Below are 16,012 nucleotides of genomic sequence, written 5' to 3' on the forward strand. Positions count from 1 at the left end.
AAACCCTGAGCGAATCCCTCACTGAATCCCTGTGCGAACTCCTGCGCGAATCCCTGAGCGAATCCCTATGTGAATCCCTGAGGAAGACGGTTAGCTGCTGACCTCGCCAGCCATCGGCCGCCTGCAGCACATCGGGCAGCTCAGCATTCAGCACCCTTTCCACTCCTCCATTCCCCAAATTCTTCTATCCCCCTCTCCTTGCTGTGGATAGCCAACGCTTGCTACAGGGACAGCATTAAGGGCAACACTAATTAGTACCATACCCCACCTGCCCGGCAAAATGATTTCCCATGGGGCAAAAAAAACAGCCTCCAACCACCAATGGGCCCCCTCCCTCTCTACTTTCAAAAGCTGACCTCCATTTATTTTACTAGACCTCAGTTGCGTCAATGTTTCCTCAGGAACCTCGCTGCCCAGACGCAGCTCAAAAAATAATAATAGCCAGTGTGTGACGCCAGCAAGCCCCAGGGCAGCTATAATCGTCTGACTGCTGGCCTGGGGAGGGACAGAGCAGGTAAGCAACCAAACCTCAGGGCAGCCTAAAGACGTAAGCCTCCAGTTTATCCCTAAATTCACCCTGACACTGATGCAGTGAGAGTCAGTGCGAATCCCCACTGTGAATAAGCAAATGTGAGCCCAGCGGCATAGCAGAGAGTTTAATGTTGAAGGGAAAACAACTTAATAATTTAAATACAAAGTTCTATTTATTGGTGTGGGGATAAATGAATTTTAGTTAAATAATGGGGAGTGCACATCGTCCGCCCCCCCCCGTGTGAGTCAGTAACACAGACGAAAGGAGAAGGACTGGTTTACGTTGGGGTGGGGTGGGAGGCAGAAAATTACGGGAAGGAGGAGGAACAGGAGGTCCTCTCTCACGCTCACAGCTCTGAGAAGATGTTGAGGTATCACCAGTCCAAGGAGAAAGTTATATCTAGAAAGAAAACAAGAAACATCTGCAGAGCGTCCAGTTGTCAGTTAGACGCTGGAGCTGCTGGACAGCCGAGTCATGGGGAAGCAGGAGAGCCACAGACGTGGAAAACAGGAGAGCCACAGACAGGCACAGACATAAATAGTGGGAGAACCATAGACAGGCACAGACATAAAAAGTGGGAGACAGACAGACAGGCAGGCAGACAGAAAGTATGAGAGCCACAGACATGGAAAACAGGAGAGCCACAGACAGGCACAGACAGAGAAAGAGGGAGACAGACAGACAGGCAGACAGAAAGTATGAGAGCCACAGACAGGCACAGAATGGAAAGCGGCACAGCCACAGACAGCCACAGACAGGCACAGACAGAGAAAGAGGGAGACAGACAGATAGGCAGACAGAAAGTATGAGAGCCACAGACAGACACAGAACGGAAAGCATGAGAGCCACAGACAGCCACAGACAGGCACAGACACAATGTCATTGAACAGGCACAGAAGAACACACCTCTGGCTTTTCCCGTAAGCTCAAACTGATCAGCTCATTATCTGGCAGGGCGATAATGGGCGCCCTTGTGATGACAGATTCATGAGGAAGAAAAGTGAAGTCATGTTCTCAGATTTTGCCAAAACCAGCTCTTCCACGTCCATCACATGTTTCTTCACAATCCGACACGTCGAACCTCCCTTTTCCAAACCAACAGTCTCCTCCCACTGCAAACAAGGGCCCACTTCAGCATGACATCACCCCCCTCCCCCCAAAAACCCTACACACCCCTGCAGTGAGGCCCACAGTGAGCTGCCTATTAGGAGAGGAGACAGGCGAGACACTTTCTATAGAGGCCAGCAAAGGAAGATCCAGCATGCGTGGCTTGGATTGAAGCCATGCTGTCAGGGAAAGGAGACGAGAATTCTCATTGCCATAGAAAGGCTTCCATTGTCTGACTTACATTTACTCCTCTGCGCAAACGATCTTCTGATCGCACAGCGAGCAGCCAGTGGCTCGGGTTTGGCCTACGGATGATCTAACTGGCTCTCTCCCTGCAGTTTGACTGAATATGTACCTGTACTCTGTCACATACACGCAGTTAGATGACCGGGTCACAGTGAGTAAAAGAGCAGTGTGACACTGCGCACGCGGCTGCCTTCGGTGTGCCGTCGTGCTTGTGTTTCTGCAAGCACCCACACTCACTCTAGAAAGTTCCCATCAGAAGCGGAAGACAGAGACAGGCAGTGTCGCTGAAGAGGGCGCCAGCATTATTTTCACATTCAGACTCCTGATAGAAGTTGCGTCATGTCGGTGAGGATAAACACATAGAGCCCATCACAGAGCAAGAGGAGAAGGCAGCTGTCTGGCCCTCATCTGCTGCTGTGAGAAACAGGAGGACAACAGTCACAGCTGAGGGACAATTCTGCGCAAACACAGGCTGTCACACGCATGCATGCTGGAGGGAAACATGCACACACACTGTATCACAGAAAGCCTTATGTAATCCAGGCCATATGACCTCACTTCCTCCTTCTGGAGGAGGAAGGTGAGCCAGCTTTATCTGCCTTGGGGGGGTGGGGCACGTGTTTGTTCTGGTTCTCGTTTCCATCTGTGACTTAATGGCTGGGAAAGCGGCCTGCTGACCTTTGCTGCTCTAATCCTCCATGTGTGGGCTTACACTCCTGTACCGTGACCCGCGACTCAATTCCAAACCAAAGCCTGCCTTTGTTTGTGTTCTGCATCCACTTAATCACACATTACTAGTCTGTTTGTGTGATGTTTTCAGCACCTCCCTCCCTGAAGGGCTGAGGCTCAGGATTGTTTTGAAAAGCAAATCATTGCCACGGTAAACCTGGAAGCCCAGGCGACTGACAGACACTATCCCGGTAGTAAAGGTAGTGATAAGGCTGCTGTCTCAAGAGCTCCCCCTATCGGCCAATGCCACATATAAGTAGAACATACATCTGAAATTAAAATCACTGAACTACTCACCATCATTGTATGGATATACTTAAACGACTGCAGAATTCAGCAGGACTTGATGAATGGCTTTCATTTCAATTTAACCCGCTACGTAAAGACCTGCTCTTTTCTGATCAGACCTCGCAGATGTGCAAGTAGGTCCTGCAGCAGACAGTTCGCCAAGCCTAGAGCAAAAGCTCCTTTCTTTTAGTCGAGTCAGCTAGAGAGAATGAAGAAATACTGAATCATTACTTACTGCTGACCAAAAATGTGCAAATTCAAGGGAACAAATTAGTTAATTTTCCTCAATATCCAAGCATTTCCAGACCCTCCAAATTAGTAAAAACGGGAAGATCACCATGTTCCACCAAACAAACTGAGCTTCTCTATTCCAGAAAGTCGCCTTGTCTATAATTCTTAACCGTTGGTCATTTGTGCCTGAGTACTGCCAATATCAATCAATTAGAACTCTGTTTAAAACCAGTCTGATCATGCTAATGATATCGAGTTCCTGTGTCATATTAAATATTGATGAATCCTATAATATAACTCGTTCTGCATTTTATAATGCACTGACACTACATTTTGCCTCACTATTGTAACAGTCACAAGTTAATATTATTCTCGCAAAGACATCTTACTGCTTTCCCTTTATATTTCGGAGGATAAACGCCGGCGTCCTTAACTTTGGAAGCTGGTTTGTTCGAAAGCGGCTGGAGCGGCCATTATTCGCTCACGAGTTCGGCCGAAGACGCTGCGATCTGTGCACATGCTTCGGGGTCCAAGAAAACATATCAAATTGGGCCCCCAACCCAGACCAATTTTTTAGGGCCCCCATCACTCAGGGGCCCTTGGCATTATCTCTATGTCACCCCCGCATACACTACAAACTATTATCACAATCATCATTACTATATTTTTATGCGGAGTTGTAATACTTCTTCTTCACAGGTGAAATCAGTTTGTGCTGATGCTTATTCATCCTGATCTTACTGTGACTGAGAACAGTGTCATCCGGGTGGATGATGTCAAAGCGTCCGCCGCTCCCATCGCGAGGGTCCTGCACGACGTCGACCAAGAATATTTACCAAGATCCATAGCTGCAGCCGTACTCCGTTTGTAACTGAGCACTTTAAATTTTAAACGCCTGTGACCTTGTGCTTAAATGCCATGTTGTTAACAGGAGTAGCTCATTTAAAAAGTATACACACAGAAATTCAGTAGTAACATACTACTACAAAACGTTTTCTTAACAGCTACTCTTTAAAATGATTTTTATCTGCTTTAAAGAAGTTTTATCTGGAATATTAGGAACTGGATTCACACTGAATTTGAAAGGGCTTAAACCATTTTGGACATTTATAAGAGGCATACCTGTCAAGGTTTGGATTTGAAAATAAGGGAAATTTTCCGGCACCCGCCGTGAGCCATCCCACCACCGCAATCAGGCTCCAGTATCCCTTACATTTTAAGACAGGTGTACAAGAAATATAAAATAACCATTTGTCATTTACATTTTATTTTCATTGCACATTTTCTATTAATTTTTCATGTTCACTCATGCGGCTTTCTGTCATTCACTAATGACTTGGATTTTTCATGACATCGTTCCTTCCCCGTGGGAGACACTAAAATCGCATTTACAAATCTTACAGAACGCGTGACTGTGCCCCATCCTGCTCCTCTTTAGGAAAGTAAATTCGTCGTCCCATTTTCCGATGTATTTACATGACTTCTTTGTTTCTTGGCAGGGACGCCTTCTCCTTCTACACATCCATCCATCTCTCTCCTTTCTCGTTCCCGCTGTTGGCACTAATCTCGCGATAACTGCCACCCAGGCTATGCAGGTGGCAGTTCTCGCGAGGCTACTGACAGTTCAGTTTGGAGAGGCAGAAGAATTTTTAAATATATATATATATATATTATTATACGGGAGATTTACGGGAAAATACTAATACGGGAGGACGGCGGGAAAGAGGAGTAAAATACGGTAGTTTGCCGGCCAAAACGGGAGACTTGACAGCTATGATAAGAGGCTCCAAAGGAGCTTCTGCCCTCAGTCATCAAACTGCTTACCGTTTGGTTACACTTCCAATTGATATTCCCTCCTTATCTATGCACCTCACTCTGTATTTGATCTGTGCTGTACATCTCAGGTCTATTATTTTACAGTACAAACTTAATTAAAACTATTATGTTTCATTTCTTTTTAAATGCCTTTTCTTCTTTCATTGTTTTATGAGTTTCACTGCAGGTTATGGTCTGACTATATACCTTGCACGTGATTAATACAACCCTTGAATCCTTGAACAAGCTATTAAAATACATGGTTGGTTGCGAAGTCACTGTTGATTGGTGCAATGGTACCACCTCGCGGTGAAAAAATATAATTACACTGCAAATCGGTTCACATTCCATGCGGTTCATGTGGCCTGATTTGCGGCGCTTCTCAGCAGGCAGTGATCATGCCTGAATTTGTGCGGAAATGGGAGACCAGTCAGCTGTTGTGAGAGACAGAGACTGCGAAGAAAGTGACAGAGAGTGCTGAATATGAAGACTCAACGAGGCAACTTGATTAGAAACTGGCTGAGTGTGTCTGTCCGTGAGAGAGAGACAGTGAGTGAGTGAGTGAGTGAGAGAGAGAGAGAGAGAGAGAGAGAGAGAGAGAGAGAGAGAGAGAGTGTAGGGGGTCTGAGAGACAGAAAAGAAAACAGGAAACTTTTAAAGGAGACAGTTTCTAAGAATAGCACACATTTCTGCACATGTTTAAACGTATCCAAACCACATAGAGAATACTATGTGTGAGACTTACTACATACATGATGTTAAAGGCACCATGACATTTCCACAAATTTTATTATTTTTCTAAAAATGGCAAATGGACTGCATTTATACAGCGCTTTTCCACTCCTACAAGCACTCACATTTCATGCCACCCATTCACACACTCATTCATACACCGGGGGCGGAGGCTGCCATGCAAGGTGCCAACCTGCTCACCGGGAGCAGTTTGGGGTTCAGTGTCTTGCTCAAGGGCACTTTGATGGGGTCAGGAGGAACCAGGGCTCGAACCTGCAACCCGCCGGTTGCCGAACGATAGCACTACCTCCTGTGCCACCATCTTCCCCATTATACTATAATACACACTCAAGGTAAAATTAGTAAGAATCAAGTATTTCCTCTGATTGCATTCAATTCCTGGATGTATCATTCATTGACTGAACATGAATCGCAGAAACCCAAAATGACTAATGAGACGCCTACATGTTTCAGCAGATTATTCTAGGTTAATGCAACCTTCTGATCTCTTGGGGACTCGGGAACCAGCAAAGCTGCCGTATTTACTTGACACCCTCAGAAATTTGAACAATTCATCCCAATCAGTTCCGTCATTAATTATTTGATCAAATGAAAGATATGAGCTGGTAGCATTACACTGGGAGTCTCTGCACGTTACACACAACCCTAACCCTAACCCTAACCCGAACCCCAAGCTGAGCCCTACAGCGTCTGCTCTGTCCTGTAACCCACAATCCCAAACACCATCGACTCGCTTTACAGCAAGGAGGAGGAGATGGAAGTCTGCTCATCATCTGCTGTGTCCTTAGCATGGCAGTCCGGTCCTCAGAGCATCAGTACGGCTTTGCCTGAAGAGAGAGACCAAGTGAGCGGGGAGAATACAGACATATACAGAGAGAGCCTGCAGGGGCCCCAAAGTGAGCGGGGAGAATACAGACATATACAGAGAGAGCCTGCAGGGGCCCCAAAGTGAGCGGGGAGAATACAGACATATACAGAGAGAGCCTGCAGGGGCCCCAAAGTGAGCGGGGAGAATACAGACATATACAGAGAGAGCCTGCAGGGGCCCCAAAGTGAGCGGGGAGAATACAGACATATACAGAGAGAGCCTGCAGGGGCCCCAAAGTGAGCGGGGAGAATACAGACATATACAGAGAGAGCCTGCAGGGGCCCCAAAGTGAGCGGGGAGAATACAGACATATACAGAGAGAGCCTGCAGGGGCCCCAAAGTGAGCGGGGAGAATACAGACATATACAGAGAGAGCCTGCAGGGGCCCCAAAGTGAGCGGGGAGAATACAGACATATACAGAGAGAGCCTGCAGGGGCCCCAAAGTGAGCGGGGAGAATACAGACATATACAGAGAGAGCCTGCAGGGGCCCCAAAGTGAGCGGGGAGAATACAGACATATACAGAGAGAGCCTGCAGGGGCCCCAAAGTGAGCGGGGAGAATACAGACATATACAGAGAGAGCCTGCAGGGGCCCCAAAGTGAGCGGGGAGAATACAGACATATACAGAGAGAGCCTGCAGGGGCCCCAAAGTGAGCGGGGAGAATACAGACATATACAGAGAGAGCCTGCAGGGGCCCCAAAGTGAGCGGGGAGAATACAGACATATACAGAGAGAGCCTGCAGGGGCCCCAAAGTGAGCGGGGAGAATACAGACATATACAGAGAGAGCCTGCAGGGGCCCCAAAGTGAGCAGGGAGAATACAGACATATACAGAGAGAGCCTGCAGGGGCCCCAAAGTGAGCGGGGAGAATACAGACATATACAGAGAGAGCCTGCAGGGGCCCCAAAGTGAGCGGGGAGAATACAGACATATACAGAGAGAGCCTGCAGGGGCCCCAAAGTGAGAGGGGAGAATACAGACATATACAGAGAGAGCCTGCAGGGGCCCCAAAGTGAGAGGGGAGAATACAGACATATACAGAGAGAGCCTGCAGGGGCCCCAAAGTGAGAGGGGAGAATACAGACATATACAGAGAGAGCCTGCAGGGGCCCCAAAGTGAGAGGGGAGAATACAGACATATACAGAGAGAGCCTGCAGGGGCCCCAAAGTGAGCGGGGAGAACAAAGTGAGCATGAATTCATTAATTTCAGAGCTTTAAATGGCAAATTGTACCAAAAATGTCACTCACCTTCTTTGATTCTTTTATTGCTGCGTGCAGAAGGAAAAAAACACAGTAGGGGCATTTTTAACAACATTGCCTCAAAAATTAAACCAATCTACAAGAGTAAACTCTCCTAACAACTCTGCAGATAATGCACATTCAGTACAGCTCAGACTGTATCTATTGTACAAGCAAGACATGATCATCTGGCACATTTAAAAGAGAACAGCGCAGTAGGGGGACTCACCTCTATGCAGGTAAAGCAACATCGCAAGCAGAAAGAAGATCATGATAACTATGAATACAAACATGCCGACTCCCCAGATGATGTCAGTCCAGCTTGCAGACTCTGCAGATGCCACATGGAGTGAGACATTAAGCTACGTCCTCTGTATGACCCTCACGCCCTCTGTGTGACCCTCACGCCCTCTGTGTGATCCTCACGCCCTCTGTGTGACCCTCACGCCCTCTGTGTGATCCTCACGCCCTCTGTGTGACCCTCACGCCCTCTGTGTGACCCTCACGCCCTCTGTGTGATCCTCACGCCCTCTCTGTGACCCTCACACCCTCTGTGTGATCCTCACGCCCTCTGTGTGACCCTCACACCCTCTGTGTGATCCTCACGCCCTCTGTGTGACCCTCACCTCGCATCGACACAACACCATATTATTAGAACAACACTTTATAAAGCTGATTTTTTAAAAGAGAATCTTAATTTATTTTCATCACATAAAATTAACTAATTTTCAAGATTTACCTGATAATCACCCATAACGATTAAGCGCAGATCTCGGGTGTTTCTCAGCTGTGAATCGCGAGAGTCTCTCTGTTACTCTGCATGCGCTCAAAGTGTCTCACCTGCTACGAGGAGCGTGAAGCTCTTGCGTATGGGGGTGTGCAGGGAGGCGTGGGACGTCCTGCAGGTGTAGATGTAGCCCGAGTCCCTGGCGGTCGGCTGCAGGAAGAAGAAGGCAGACAGACTGTAGGTTCCTCCAGGGTGGTGCCGGTGGCTGGAGAAGAGCACAGTCTTCAGAACTTCTGGGAGACGCTGGCCCGGTTGCTGCCGGAGCCACTCCATCTGCACGTCCAGTGGGTAGTAGCCCTCTGCCTCACATACCACCTTCTGTGACTCTCCCTCAGACAGCTGAAGGGTGGGGCCAACATTCAGGCTGACCCGGGGACTCTCTGCAAGAAAATGGCAGCCCGGCGGTCACACTGAGCAACCAGGAGCTGAAAGTTTAAGAAGCTGAATCTCACTGGAAGGGTTAAATATCAGGCAGCTGCCTCTGAGCTCCCAGCCCACAATGCTGGGAAATCCTACCCAGGATCTGGAGGCTGATGTCGTGGCTCCCGTACAGCGGAGGCACGTAGACGGAGCAGATGTAGGTGCCCTCACTGGCTGTGGTGGTAGGGGGGAGCAGCAGGGAGGCATTGCCGGCGCTGAGGGCTCGTACAGATACGCCCCTGCCCTCACTGGTGCCTGTGCGGCTGCTGAAGCTGTACAGCTTCTTGCGTTCGCCGTGTTTCTGCAGGCGCCATTCCACGGTCAGGTCGGGCTGCTTGTGGTCCACTACGAACTGACAGTGCAGTGTGGGGTCTCGCATGAGGGCCGACGTGACCGCGGGCGAGCGCGTCAGGACCAGCATGACCGCTGCGGGCAGAGGGCCGGAGTGTAACATCTCAGTTCTGAACAAGGCAGCAGCATCTCATTCAGTTTCACTCAGTTCACTTCTGTTCAACTCATTTTCATTCGGTTTAGCTAAATTCAGTTCACTTCTATTCTGTTTCCCTGAATACCGAGTACAGAGAAGCTGACATAGGATCAAGCAACAACTTTGCAAGCACATTTTATGGCATTAATATGCATATTAGATGTTCCAACATTCCTGATCGCCTCCATCAGGCTGTGCTCTTTCCAAAGTTTGTTATCATGCACAGCTGCTCGGAGTGACCAGGGGTTACATTCCACTGCATGTTGTATGTGTACAACTGTGTATGTGACGAATAAACCTCTTGAATTGGGTAGAGAATCAGTGAAAATGTACTCTGGTGATAGAGGTGTAGAGGCTAGATTGTAAGTGTAATGAGGTCGGTATTCCATATGGACACCTATGGATACATGTGTGGACATTTCAGCTGCATGTTGCAGAGGCCCAGTTGCTCCAGTCCTGCACCCCCATGTAATGATTTTTTTGTATAAATAAATGTACCCCCCAGCCTCTGGGTTCACTGCTGGCCATACCGGTTGTGCTGAGAGTCTCCCGCTCTCCAATGGGGCTCCACTTGTTGATGTCGTCCTGGGGGCTGGGGGGCGTGGCCGGCCTGTGTCTGAGGAATGTGGTCATACTGAAGAGGCCCTGACTGTGCTGCAGTGCACAGGTGAACCAGACGTCATCCTCCTGGGCCTCAGGGCCTCTCCAGAGCACCTGGATACCCGCCGTGCTGTACCTCCGGATCTCACAGTGAAGGTCGCCCGGGTCTCCGTCTGCGTAATGCCGCATGTCTGTCTTCGACCCAGCGTGGACTGACACACACAGACAGATCATCGTCTGAGCACCTGGCCGGTCTCACATCAGCACATGTGTGATGGTACTATGCTCCATTACCTGTCACTAGGAAAGTAACGACCTCTGGGAATTCCGGCCGGTCTCCAGGCTTTCCAAACTGCAGAACTACATCTCTGGGATGGAAGCTAGTTTCTAAATGGCCCTCGGTGTTCAGCTGGAAAAACTCCTCCACCAGCTGACAGGGCAGCCAGCGGATTCCCGCTACAGACCCCAGAACACCTGAACAGGAAACACAAACCGCTCCAGCTGAATTAACTGAGACACCAGTTAGCACTGATAAACCCTACTGTTTCTGCCAAGACAAGCTAAAGCGCCTGTAACGCTCTGTAATGCTGAGGATCAGCAGGGAAACCTTTATTTCGTCATTCTGACGTCTTGTGTTTGACGAAAACCGAAGGAGCACAATGAAACCTCAAAGCTACCATTCGGCGCGGCAGGGGTCACGTTAACGTCACACACTGGCAATATGTCCTGCTTTAAAAAACGAAGAAAAAAATAAAATAAAAAGCATTTACTGTACAGACAAATGTCGCGTATAATACCGAGTAGGACAGACTGCCGCACTTCCAGATCGTAATATTTGACGAATGCAACCACAAATTAACTGCAATTGGCGACATGCATTTGAAAAGTAAAATAATAAATAAAATAGATAATTAGAAATAAATAAAGGTATAAGTATTTCACCTGTGCTAAACAAACCGATGAAGAGAATATATTTGAGCGCCGTCATGCTGGTGCAGCGACCGCGACATGAAGACGGGTTTCCTTAGGCTTTCACTTTCGTTTCAGCCGTATGATACCCACTCTCCGTTTCCAGAAGGATCTGTAACACGTGCCGAATCGTGAAACAGAATCATGCATGTTGGATGTAATAACACATGCATTCTTTATGAATTCTTTATAGTGAATAAAATAATACTTTTATTATCATTATAAATCATAAATAAAACGGACTAAATAAAACGGAGTTTAATCTGATAATAAATAAACACATTTAATACAAATGGAATAGAAGCCTGTGGTTTGTTATGCATATAAATTTAACCATCTGGATCGTGTTAATGAAACAGTCGTTTTAGGTCATTTGTTATATGCGGAGAAGCATAATACACAGGGGGCGCTAAGAAACACGCACTTAGCCCGGATTCAAACGGAGTCCCTCTTGAAAATGCAGGAAGCTCGTTGTGCCGGAAGCTAAAGGTCAGAAATAATCGCGGCGTGTCTGTCGTACGTCCCGCCGGTTTTCGTGCGCTGGTGACTTATCGATGGTATATCCGCACCGAGCCAGTGCTCGTTTCTGAGAGCCATGGATCACGGTAAGAGTCACAGTCTGGCTGCTGCGTTATCCGTAGCTGGACTCCTTTGGGACTGTTTAAAGGGGAATAGGTGGCATCGGCAGACGGTACTCAAGTAATGCTGACCAGAGAGAGCAGTGATGCATATATTTAAATGAGTTGTCACGGTGTTATTTCAGAGAACTCGATAAGCTGTGAGAAGACAGCCGTGCTGCAGGGTGGATTTCTGCTGGCCGGGCAGCTCTACCGGCCGCGCTCGCTGGCGGACCTGGAGAAGGGAGACTGGAGCAGGGTGGAACAGCCTGTGCTGCGGGCAGTGGCAGAAGTCTGCGGGGGCGCCAGGGCTGGAGCTCCGGACAGCGCTCATTGGGAAAAAAAGATCATATGTATTTTGTGGAGCAAGCTCCTGGGGCAGGAGAATGGAGCGGACATTGACGCAAGGTGGCGGGAAGACCCTCTCTTTCCAGCACAGGAGGTTTTTCCCAGCATAAGCCGGGCAGTCCTGTTCCAGTTGGTCCAGGCAATGGGCTGTTCTGGGGTGTACACTGAGTTGCTGATGTGCTTCCCCGCTCCGCTCCTGTGCGTAGAGCTCAGCAGGCTGCTCGAGCACCTCAGACGGGACAGCTCTCCTCGGGACGCCCAGCTCCTGCTGGAGGTGTGGTGGGAGCTGTGGAAAGACCAGCGTCACAGTCAACAGAGTCTGGACCGGACTTTTGCAGCTCAGTGTGCCCGATACAGCAGCCCCTCCGGCGAGCTCCCATGTCAGGCTCCCAAGCGGCTGAAAGCAGACCCAGACGCAGCTCGTGCTGCCACCTGTGTACCATCACTGCTCTTCCAGGCACTGAAGGAAATGGAAAGCTACGTGAACTCACCCGGTCTGACCTGCTTCGCCCTCTCCAACTGCCTGGACACCCTGTACTCGTCGTTCTTATTAGAGCATGCTACCTACACCAAGGGCACTGATCTGCACAGTCTCACTTGGGAGGTCCGTCTGAGGGAGGAATACAATCAGGCAGCCGGTCCTAGGCTGGAGGAGATCATTAGAGAAGTTCAGAGAGACCAGGCTGGGGGCAGGAGCCGCTCGCCTTTCCGTGTGGAGGACATGTCCCTCTTGCAGGGCCTGAGGGCTACATGCACCCTCGCCCAGGCCTGGCGGAGTCGAGGGCTGCTGAAAATTCCAGACGCGGAGGTGCTGGGCTCGGCTACTCTGAGGCTCAAACGAAGCCTGCTGCTCGTGATCCGTGCCTTGGAGGACCTGCTGGGGTCTGGTGGGTTAGTGGAAGCTGAGAGGTGTGACGTGAGTGACCTGAAAGACCAGCTGAAGGACCTGGAGGTGCTGTCTCTCCCTGACCCACAATTCAGTTCTGCAGAGATGGCTCGAGTTGCCATGGCAATCATCGACCATCGGCTAGAGGGACATGAGGATGTGGCGCTCAGGTTTGCGTCGGAGCTGGACTGGGTTTCCAGTGGGACAGAGTGGATCAGCTGCCTGGAGAGAAACAAAGAGGTGTTTCAGTGCAAAGAGCTGGTTCTGAAGCTACTCTCCACCCTTGCTGTGATGTGCCAGCTAGAGGCTGATGTCCTGCAGTGTAAGAAGCTGAGGTCCATCATCGCTGACATCTTCTCGGAGCTTCCACTGCCTTGCAAGAATGAGACGCTGGTGGCGGTGCTGGCTTCTTGGGGGAAAGGCGGACTCCGTGGCTTCCTGCCCCAGGCGCTGTCCGAGGGCTTTGCTGAGGAGCTTAACCTGGCCTTTAACAGCATCATTCAGAGCAGGGCGGCGGGCAGCATGGGCCCCGCCGTGTCTGCTGTCGCCCGCGTGGCGCTCCAGGACCCTGAGGCCACCTTGAGGCGCTGTTGCCAGTTGGCCGTGGTGAACCTGGGGGCCCATTCTCTACTGGCCCAAATCCTCCAGCAGCTGCCTGGGCTCTGCTACCCCCAACCCAAGGCGGGGGCTCAGACTGGGGAGAGCCTGCTGTGTGGCTGCCTGCGGGATGCCGTGTGGGAGAAGCTGTCCTCCTCCAAAGAGGAGGAGCAATTCCTGCATTTCATTGCTGCTTTAATGGGTCCAGTCGCACTGACCCAGGAAGCAGCGGTGGAGCCCTTGCTGGCTCCTGAGGAGGTGGTGCGTACGTTTGTCCTGCCTTGCTTGTCACCGTTGTCTTCCTGGAGGCTGGAACTCTGTCTGCAGGTGCTTCTTGCAGCCTTGAAGTTGGCCTGTCAGCCCGGGGTGACGCACTGGGTGATGAGCTGCTCCCCTTTCCCCTTCCTGTTCACTCTTGGCCGGCTTTTGGATGACAGCTGCAGGTGCTGGGAGGAGCCAGCAGATGGCAGCCTTCACACATCCATGGAGTCCAAAGAGCTGCTGATCCAGGCTTTGACTGTGCTGGCAGAGCTGGTGGGCCAGGAGGTGGCTGCCGCCCCTGACTCCTGGTCCAGGGCCATCTTTTGGCTCTACAGAAAAGCAGAATCCCTGGACTGGACAGTGCGCCTCCACTTCCGGCCTGTTTGGGGGGCACACTTCAAAAACGAGGTACCAAAGTCACTGCTGGACGTGTGTGAGCTGCCAGAGCAGGACTGGTGTGCCCTGAAGATGCCCCAGTATGGAGCAGGGACAGGGCTGCTGGCCTGGGCTGAGTGCTGCTGCTACTCGGACTCGGTGCAGGAGAAGCTTCTGAGCTGGCTGAGCCTGGACCAGAGCCGCGCGGAGGACGTCCGCATGTTCAGCAAGGGGCTGATGGTGGCGCTGACACAGGTGCTGCCCTGGTGCACTATGGCGGAGTGGGCCAGGCTGCTGGGGGCCGTGCGCGGCCTGCTGGTCTCGGACCGGCTGTATGTCCCCTACTCGCTGGAGTACGTCGACTTCCTGCCGCTGCTGGACCTGCGGCCGCTAGCCACCGAGCTGCGCCTCTCCGTGCTGCTCTTGCGTGTTTTCCAGCTGCTGTGCGGCCCCAGCTGCGCAGCCTGGCTGTCTGCGGGGGGTGTGGCGCACGTAGGTCGCCTGTACGCCGTTGCCGTGCGGGGCATGGCCTCATCGCTGCTGGAGAAGCTGCCGGCCCCAGAGACGGCCGGTAACCGTGATGACGGCAGAGGCGCTGCGGCCGCGGTCCTGTTTGCGCTGATCCAGATGTTCTGTCACACGCTGCACGTACAGGTGATGCTCCCGGGCCCGGCTGAGTCGCTGTGCCTCGGCGCCCTGGAGCTCGTCACGCAGTGCCAGGCTGTGCTGGCCGCCCACCCGAGCTCCAGCTCCGCCCTCCAGAGGGACGACATGCGGCACTTCATGACATCCATCGCTAACAATGTGCAGAGTGTGGAGATGAGGACTGCACTCTGCCAGAAGATTGCTCAGCTATGAAGGCACCCAGTAGAAAATTCTGAACATAAAATCAGGTTTTGTGCTTGTGTGTTAAATTGAGTTGTGGCTGAACCTTCACAGTAATGATGGAAAGGAAAGACCTTGGGGTTTGTGTGTGAAGAATATAAATTGAATGTTTCTTCCTGCCCCCAGCCAGTAAATGATGCTGGGGTCTCATTTCAGCCTTTGCTTTGCTGCCCCGCCTGAGGAGGAGCCATTAACTCTCCTGATCCTGCTGGACAGAAGAGTTAGTCTCCCTCTGTACACTGACAGACCTGGATCTGATCCTTCACTGTTTACTCTGATTGCAGCTGTATTGCTTATTTGTTTCTATAAAGCAGCTTATTTTACATTTAACCCTGATTTTGATATTTTACTGAAGCTAATCTATTAAGGGTACAACAGCTGAACCTTTGTGCTTTTATATAAAGCTGTTTGGCTTGTTTTACATACCTCCATCCATCCATCCATCCATCCATTGTGCTCGCTTCTCGCAGGCTCTGGGCCCCCAAAGCCCTGCATAAAACTGGATGTTACCGAAATGATACTTCTTATTACATAATTCCAGAAAGAGTTTGGTTTTTTTTATCTTCTTCGTTTTGCTTTTACACACGGCCAGAGCAGTGTGCGTCATAGCCAGCGACAACTGCAGATTTGCAGTGTCGGCGTACCCAAGGTCTCCTGCCTTGCCCCCAGGGTGGGGCTGGGACCCCTCCCATAATCAGATGCGTCTACTTGCCTCAAAGTCAAATTAAATCACATTTAACCTACTGGCTTTTTTCGGCGCGTAGCTGTAAAATTGCACTCGGTTCCCTTTGAGCACGTTCCTGCATTGGGGGCCCAGAGGCTGGTTATCGGGGCTCCTTCATACAGGAGACAGTGCTGTTCCATCAGGTTTAACTTTCAAAGCTCTCACCTGCCAGGTCGTCCAGTTTCAGCAGTAGAATCGACATGTCTGCCACAGGCCTAACCCTAACCCTATATCACATCCAAA

General features: G+C 50.5%; 2 protein-coding genes across 2 annotated transcripts; one reads left to right on the forward strand and one right to left on the reverse strand.

The window, feature by feature from the left end:
* Window positions 1–5,718: 5,718 nt before the first annotated feature.
* Window positions 5,719–11,201, reverse strand: dhrs13b.2 (dehydrogenase/reductase (SDR family) member 13b.2). The gene is made up of 8 exons (XM_048982164.1): window positions 11,050–11,201; window positions 10,402–10,581; window positions 10,038–10,319; window positions 9,117–9,446; window positions 8,654–8,980; window positions 8,043–8,144; window positions 7,823–7,842; window positions 5,719–6,528 (listed from the first exon to the last, which is right to left on the reverse strand). Exons 1-8 carry the CDS (start codon window positions 11,093–11,095, stop codon window positions 6,514–6,516), a joined length of 1,302 nt encoding a protein of 433 aa, XP_048838121.1. The 5' UTR covers window positions 11,096–11,201; the 3' UTR covers window positions 5,719–6,513.
* Window positions 11,202–11,312: 111 nt separating this feature from the next.
* Window positions 11,313–15,375, forward strand: gemin4 (gem (nuclear organelle) associated protein 4). The gene is made up of 2 exons (XM_048982094.1): window positions 11,313–11,681; window positions 11,840–15,375. The coding sequence occupies exons 1-2, from the start codon at window positions 11,672–11,674 to the stop codon at window positions 15,016–15,018; spliced, it is 3,189 nt and encodes a 1,062-aa protein (XP_048838051.1). The 5' UTR covers window positions 11,313–11,671; the 3' UTR covers window positions 15,019–15,375.
* Window positions 15,376–16,012: the final 637 nt, after the last annotated feature.

The sequence above is a fragment of the Brienomyrus brachyistius genome, chromosome 17 (genome assembly GCF_023856365.1).
Source record: "Brienomyrus brachyistius isolate T26 chromosome 17, BBRACH_0.4, whole genome shotgun sequence".
Classification (NCBI taxonomy): domain Eukaryota; kingdom Metazoa; phylum Chordata; class Actinopteri; order Osteoglossiformes; family Mormyridae; genus Brienomyrus; species Brienomyrus brachyistius.